At 32.7% G+C, this 8,671-nt stretch overlaps 1 protein-coding gene across 1 annotated transcript; it reads left to right on the forward strand.

The window, feature by feature from the left end:
* Nucleotides 1-7,358: 7,358 nt before the first annotated feature.
* LOC110115666 (probable mediator of RNA polymerase II transcription subunit 26b) lies at nucleotides 7,359-7,988 on the forward strand. The gene has a single exon (XM_020848970.2). The coding sequence runs from the start codon at nucleotides 7,359-7,361 to the stop codon at nucleotides 7,986-7,988; it is 630 nt and encodes a 209-aa protein (XP_020704629.2).
* Nucleotides 7,989-8,671: the final 683 nt, after the last annotated feature.

Genomic DNA, 8,671 nt, shown 5'->3' on the forward strand with positions numbered 1-8,671 from the left:
GGATCAAATTAGAATGATATGATATTTATGTGATATTGAAGCGATCAAATTTTTTATTGGATTATCCTATTTCTCCTATTTCTAATAAGTGAAAGATCGAGACAATTATTTTACATACAAAACTGAAATCTTTTAGGAAAGGGCGGCCTTTGTTCATGGCAATGACAATGGCGCGAGGAGACAATCGATTCACTGGATTATTGGAGAAAATTTTTCAGCTATGCGAAATCAGATATTTTTGAGTTGATTGACAAAGCGATCGATCCTCGTAGTAGTGGTGGATTACCCAAAGGAATTTAATGATAGAAAGGATCTGATTGTCGAGATTATAGGGGCAGAGGTAGGGGTGTCAATTTCGGGTCACGGGTCGGGTCGAACCCGAAACTGACCCGGCACTATTCGGTCAACCCGAACCCGACCCGTTTTTGAAAACGGGTCAGTTTTTCTGACCCGAACCCGACCCACTTCGGGTCCGGGTCAAACCGACCCGACCCGAATGACCTATTTCCAATAAAAAATTGTTATTTTTCGGGTAAAAAATGGGTCTATCTCCTCTTTTTCGGGTCAAAAACGGGTCTATTTCCTATTTTTTGGGTCAAAAATTGGTCAATCTCGGGTTGGCGGGTCAAAATCGGGTTTTCGGGTCAAAATTGGGTCAATTTCGGGTCAAGGGTTAACCCGAACCCGACCCGATTTTTGAAACGGGTCGAAATGTTAAACCTGAACTCGACCCGTTTCGAGTTGACCCGAACCCGAAATTTTCGGATCGGATTCGAGTCGGATTTTCGGGTCGGGTCAAATATTGACATCTAGGCGGAGGCAGGGTGGGGGCACTTGCCCCAACTAGCCGGATGATTTTTTTTTTCCAATAACTTTTTCGTATGCAAGTTCTCAATGCAAAAAAAAATGCTGAAAACCATTCCGTTGAGCTCTCTCTCTCTCTCCCTCTTTCTCCGTAGCTGTATTGCGAATAAATTTTTTGTATTTTTTTATCATTCTTTTTTTTCAAAAAAATGTTTAAATTTTATTTTTAGGATTCTATTTTTAGCTTGTGAAATTAAATTAAATTAAAAAAATTAATAGTAAAATTTTATTTGAGTTAAAATAATTTTATAAATTTAAAAGAAAAATTTCATATAGTTTGTGTTTATTTTTTTCACTTGAGCAAATTTTAATTTTTTCTATGAAAAAAATTTTCAATTTGTATAATCATTTTTTATTATTTATTGATTATTATTCAAATGATAGGGATATAGTGAGAAGAATATACTTATTAAGAGGGTATTATCAGGCTCCAGATTATAAATTCCTACAAACACAAGTTGGAAATAAATTACATTGATTTAAAATTGACGATTCGGGTCCCAATTTTTTTTTAAATATTTATTATTTACTGATATATATAATGCATTTTGATTCAAATTCCAACTTTATTTATTTAGCAAATACATTGAAAAAATTAGTATTTGAATTTATATCGTTTACTGATTAAATGTGCTGATCATGTGAAATTTTTTTATGTCCATTTTTTTTCACATCTCTACTTCTTTGATGTAGCGATATCTTTAAATTACTTTTATTAGTCATCACAATTATAATTTTTCTTTATTCAAACTCAAACAAACTATATCATTTCCTGTATATCAACTCATTTAATTGATAAAAATCTCAAAAATTACTGCTAATATCTAAAATTTAAATTCCATCTATATTAAACTATGATATGTATACAAAATTATTATTTTAGCCATGCAAAAATTGCACTTTGACCGCTATGAGGAGCATAACCGCTATGTGATGTCTTTCTTGATGCTTCTAATTTTTTTTTTTTGTAAAAAAATTTGAATTTTTATACAATAAAGCTACTTTAAAAACTGTAAGAATGATATATTTAATAGCATTGACAATGAATTGACTGCACAAAGGTTTCAAAAGATAAAGATTCGGTAGGATAAATTATAGATAATATGTAAGTTTTTGGTTTTATCATATATTTTATCTTTTTATAACAAAACTAACGATTTAAAAAAAAAACCGCCAATGTCGATTCCAGGCCTGAATAAAAAAATTTTACAATTTTTTTACATCAATAATTTGTGCCCCCACAAAAAAAAAATCCTGCCTCCGCTCCTGATCGAGAAGATAAAAAACTACCATCTTTCTCCCAATAATGACGATGCTGAACATCCCAAGCAGGAGGAAAATGGCTCCAAAAACTATGACAAGCCTGGAGAGAATGATCACAGCATTCACTGAATGGACCTATCACCAACTCCATTTAATTACATCTAAACTAAAAAATATATATGTAAAACTTCTCATAAATAAATCAACAAGAAAGTTTAATACATTCATGCCATCACCACCACCTTGATGAGCCACATTCTCTCACATCTATCATCATCACCACCCCAACCCTAATCCTAACCAGAATTTCAACAACCTTGAATTTGTTCACTTTGATTCCTACCATGGCCCTAGTGTGAGCTCCCGGCCATGGTAGGAATCAAAGTGATCAACTTCAAGGTTGTCGAAATTCTGATTAAGATTAGGGTCGGGGTTGGGGTGATGATGAAGGCGATGCAATGCAGTTCTTAGTACTCGTGGGGGAGGGACAAAGCATTCCTTATAGGAACTTGATGGGAGCTCAGCTTCTACGTGATTTGACTGGGTAGAGAAAGCAAAGTAAATTTTGCATATATACATTAAGTATGCCAGCTTCGGAAATTTTTTCATCAAATGAGATGATGATATAAGGATGTATAATCATGGGTTTATTACATGGCATGTATTCTAGTATAAAATGCACATAGTCAAATGTCTTCTATAAATAAAACTATGCCTTCTATTTTCTTACATTCAGATATATCTTCTATATAAATATTTTTTTTTTTCATTTTCTTATAACGTATATTTCTGCATTCTAATTGTACACTTTACATTAGGAAAAATGACATTTGATAAGTCTATTCTGATATATGATTTGTATCAGTATGTTATAATTTGTATCAGTCTGTTATGATATATGATTTGTATCAGTCTGTTATGATTTGTATCAGTATGTTATGATTTGTATCAATCTGTTATGATATATGATTTATATCAGTCTGTTATGAATGTATTAAACTTTCTTGTTGATTTATTTATGAGAAGTTATACATATAATTTGTTTAGTTCATATGTAATTAAATGGAGTTAGTTGGTGATAGGTCCATTCAATGAATGGTGTGATGCCATTGTAATTTGGATTTTGGATATATAGAAATTACATCTTATAGAATTTTCAGGGCTACCATATCTTCTATTAAAGCTTTCATGATGTGAACAATGAGCATCTTCATCATCAGGATTCCTGCTGAAACTTCTTCGGATGAAAATGATATCGAATATCACCACAACTATGTAATTTTTTGTTCCAATTTGGTCTTTGGGGATGGACATGAAAGCCACACCATCAAACAACTCCATAAATTTAATGTAAAGCATCATAGGGCTTTACATATAACAATTTAAAAAAAAACATAAAAATTTGAGGAAAGAAGTTATAATTTACACATTTGTTGTACATGTTCAATTTTTGGTATGATATACACTATTTTTCTTATAGTTTAAATTCCCAAGATATATATATATATATATATATATATGATGTAAAGCCTATGATGCTTTACATAAGACTATTTATCCCATGGGGGGGGTGGTAATTTCCAACCCTCGGTATAGGATGGATCCGTCCATAATTCCAACCAAAGTAATAGGAATTATATATACAAAATCATGTAATAAATGGTAACAAAATTATAATAGAAACCAAGTATAATATATATGTTGTCTTTCCTTCTTCTTTTTTTAAAATTAAATGTACAAAAATATGATGGTTATAAATGCCACCATTAAGAAATAGTACCATTATTTTCCTTTGTCATATTATCTCTTTAAACCTTTTGTGGTAGAGTTGGTATCTTTTCTCTAATTGTGCTTTATGTTCTTTGAATAATTATGATTCTTATTAAATTTAGTTAATTTTAAATTAAATACATTCTTTTCATATATAATTTGTTTAAAATTATTCAATGCCATATAATTATGATGCATATAAATTTTAATCAATTTTTTACAAATTTGGCATAAAAATTGTAATATGCATATAAATTTTAATCAATCTTTAACATATTTGGCATAAAACTTGTATAAATTTAGTAAATTATTAAATTTAATTATTTCATAAATATAACCATGAAAAGAGTTTTTGGCATCTTTTAAGGAAAACATTTATTCTTCCTAATATTATGGATCAAATTAGAATGATATGATATTTATGTGATATTTAAGCGATCAAAATTTTTATTGGATTATCGTATTTCTCCTATTTCTAATAAGTGAAAGATCGAGACAAATATTTTACATACAAAACTGAAATCTTTTAGGAAAGGAGCCGCCTTTGTTTGTGGCAATGACAATGGCAGAGACAATAGATTCATTGGATTATTGGAGAAAATTTTTCAGATGTGCGAAATCAGATATCTTTGAGTTGATTGACAAAGCGATCCTCGTAGCGGTAGTGGATTACCCAAAGGAATTTAATGATAGAAAGGATCTGATTGTCGAGAAGATCAACAACTTCCATCTTTCTCTCAATAATGGCGATGTTGAACATCCCAAGCAGGAGAAAAATGGCTCCAAAAACTATGATAAACCTGGAGAGAATGATCAGATAGTTGGAGAGGTGATGAAGATAAAGGAGATTCTTTCCAATAATCACTTATATGAGTCTGATTCACTCTTGTATGAATCACTAAGAAGTCTGCAATTGATGCCATTGTCTGTAAAAACTCTGAAGGAAACTGAAATTGGAAGAACTGTGAATGCCTTACGAAAACACAACTGTAGCCAGATTCAAAAACTTGTTAGGACTCTCATTAAAGGTTGGAAAGCGCTGGTTGTTGAATGGGCTAAACCTATTGCTGCAACTTCTGAAAATAATATTACAGATTATTCTATTAGCAAGCTCAACAAACCAGATTTTGAACTTGTCTGCTCGTCAAAACAAGCTTTGAAGCAAAAACCAAGTGGGCATTTATCTGCTGGAGTGAAGAGAAAGCAGTTGAAGGAAGCTTCAGATGCGTCGATCAAGCTGGAGATTTCGAAGTGGAAGCTTCATGAAGGATATCAAAGAATAGAAAATGCAAAGAAGCGACGAATGATAAAAATTATAGATCCACATGATATATCAATGGAGTCACATGAGAAACGACGACGATCGAAAAAGAAATTAGGATAAGACATCAAAAGTTAGGGGAAAAAATCTTCATTCATGGTTATTTAATTGTCTCTATTTGACGTCGGAGCGTCGAGCAAAATTTAGAAATAAGTTTCCATATAGATATATTGATGTATGTGTAGCTGCTGTATAGCCTCTCTGTTACATATTTCTTCTGTATAAATACTTTCGGATTCAAAGAAATAAGGCTGCTTGAGTTTTTGTTGTCTTGAAGAAATAGTTCTTCTCGTTTTTTCTCTCTGTTTCTGTATCATGTCTTCCAATTGCAGGTGGTGAAGAGAGTCAGAACAAATTTGTCGTCGTCTATGTATGAATTTCTTATTTTTGCTGTATTATGATCTTGACTCTCATGCCAGCCACCTTTTTTTTTATACCAGATAAAATGGGGATGATCTTTTATCAGGGCTAGGGCTTCAAAATCGGGTTTTGGGTCGGTTTCGGGTCAAACCTGAATCTAATCTCACACTTTTTAACCCAACCTGAATCCGACATGCTTACAAACGGGTCGGTTTTTCGGACTCGAACCCAACCCACTTTGTGTCCGGGTCAACCAGAAGCCGGCCTTCTTCTTTTAATTTTTTACTAAAATATTTTTATTTAATTCGAGTTATTTAAACCTAAATCGAATTAAAGTAAGATTTACTTACATCAATTTAAAATAAACCAAGCTTACTTAAGTTTGGGCATGGTTTCACCCTATTCCTTCATGATATCCTCTCTTGCTTCGTTCGCTAGGGTTTTTTTTGCTCTGGCGATTTTCTAGGCGATTTTGCGGCTCCTCTGCTTTCTCGCTTCCCGATCGTTTCTCCGGCGATCTCCCTCCCTTTTCGTCTCTTTTGAAAAGGTTTCTCTTTTCTGCTCTGACTTTTGGCTTTCTCTTCTCCTTATGGAGAAGAGTTTGTCTTCCCCGTCACCGGATGTGTGGGGTGCTCCGCCTTCAACAACGGGTACCCAGGCGGCTGGTGTGGCTGGATCTTCTGTCTCTGCTCCGACATCTCGTTCTTTTAGAGATGTTATGGCGGGATCTTCTACTGCTAAAACTCCGGTAATATCGTTCACTAAATCTGTTTGTTGCTGGAAGGGTCGTGCTGAATGTTATTCTTTGTTCCCTTTCTTTTTTTGACTAATAGAATGTTACTAGATATTATTGTAATTTTTTGTAGTAGGGATCTCAGGCTCTTAGGTTCCTTTTTAATTTTTCCTGTAGCTCTTTGGAGCATTAGTGAGCTAGAGAACCCTTTAAGGACTGTGTAACTTTTTCCCTTATTTAACGCGTAGGCCCGTTGGTGGGTTTTAACCAAAAAAAAAAAAAAAGTTTGGGCATGGTTTATTATTTTGTGAAAATAATATTTACTTATTTCATAACAATCTTCTGAAACTCTCTTAAATCAATTAAAAATGGGTCAAATCAAATTGATTTCGGGTTTCTGGGTCAATCCGAACTCGACCCGGGTTTACAAACGGATCAAAATCCCTAACTCGAACCTGACCTAGTTTTACAAACTAGTCAAATCCTTAACCCGTACATGCACGACCCAGTTCGGGTTCGGGTTGACCCAAACCCAAAAATTTTGAGTATGAATCAAGTCGGATTTTTGGGTCGGGTCAAATATTGACACCCCTAATCATGATAAATCCTGTGAATTGAACTGCATGATCTCCTCTAGAACGTCGAGATAATTCGAACTAGCATATCTATATTCAAATCAGATGTCAGTCAACATATGTGGAGCGATTATATACATTTTTTTATTTATTTTTATTTTTTTTTAATTTATATACATACATTTACAATAACCGTACATTTGGCAAGCTATGAAGAGAGTTTCAAGCTTTCTTTAAGGAAAGCCCATTCAACAATTTCTTAAAAAAACATGGCAAAGAAGCCATCTGTTCATGTTAGTTCGCTCATTTCTCCATACATTATGGATCAAATTAGAACAAGAAAGTATTTAACCGATATTGGAAAGATCAAATTTTTATTATTGTTCTGTTATCTATTTCTACCACTTTGATTAGTGAAAGAGTGAGAAGAATATTCTACTTAAAGCTGTGATTTTTTTTTTCTTTGATGGAAATGGCGGAGGCAAAAGGTTCACTGGATTACTGGAGGAAACTTCTTAACAGCGCGACATCAGACATATTCGAGTTGATCAACAAAGCGATTCTCGTGGCTGCTGAAGATTTCCCCAATGAATTTAAGGAACGAAGGGAAATGATTGCGGAGAAGCTATACACCTGCCATCTTTCTCTTAATAATGGCGATGCTGAATCTCTCAAGGAGGTGAAGAAAAACTCCAACTCTGACAACCCCGAGGAGAATGATCAAATAGTTGGAGAGGTGATGAGGATAAAGGAAGTGATCTTGTCCAACAATCAATTACATGAGCCTGAATATGATTATATCTTATATGAATCGCTGAGGACTCTACAACAGATGCAATTATCTGTAGATGTGTTAAAGACAACTAAAATTAGAAGAACAGTGCGTGCTACGCTAAAGCACTGCTCCAGCAGGATTCGAAAACTTGCTCGATGTCTCATTAATAGCTGGAGAGTGTTGGGTGATGAACGGGTTAATTCTGCAGCAAAAATTACTAATAAGTCTACAACCAATTTTAGTTTAGGTTGCTCGTCAAAACAAACATCTGAACAAAAACCAACCAGTCGTTCATCCGCTGGAGTGAAAAGAAAGCAGTCTGATTGAGTCTAACTAGTTGTTTGTTCATCGTGCAACAGAGCATGACGACGAATTGTGTCACTCATGGTCACCGCTATTTCTTGTTATGCTCAAAATCAGATTAAATGAGTTGCATTGTGCTCATCAGCACAATTGGGGACACATGCAATGAGTGTGATGATTGTTGATTGAGATTTTTTTATGGTTTCATGCATGCAATGTTTTCATACCTTAAATATTTCATATATATATATAGGATTATAGGGTTATTTTTTATTTCTATGTGTCTTAAAATTGTATCATATAAATTTATTTAGAATAATAAGGATCTCAAGGATGGTGAATATAATTAAAATTAATTTATATTTTTTTCTAAAATCATTCTAAAATATATTTCATACTATAAATATTTTATTGAATATTCTTTAATAACTTTTGAACATGTTCAATTTCATTGTAATTTTTAATTACATATAATATCTTACAAATTAAATAATTATGTAAACTATATTATTAATTTTAAAATTATTTATCACATATTAAAATGATAAATGATATTTATTTTATTACATATGTGTTCAAAAACATATATAAAACATTATTTTTTTGAACACATATGTTTTTATTAATCAATCTGTCGAGATAGTTTATGTTCAAAAAAATTTAATCATTTCATTAAACTTATTATATATGTTTATTAAAATTTATCA

The sequence above is a fragment of the Dendrobium catenatum genome, unplaced genomic scaffold (genome assembly GCF_001605985.2).
Source record: "Dendrobium catenatum unplaced genomic scaffold, ASM160598v2 fragScaff_scaffold_1449, whole genome shotgun sequence".
Lineage (NCBI taxonomy): Eukaryota > Viridiplantae > Streptophyta > Magnoliopsida > Asparagales > Orchidaceae > Dendrobium > Dendrobium catenatum.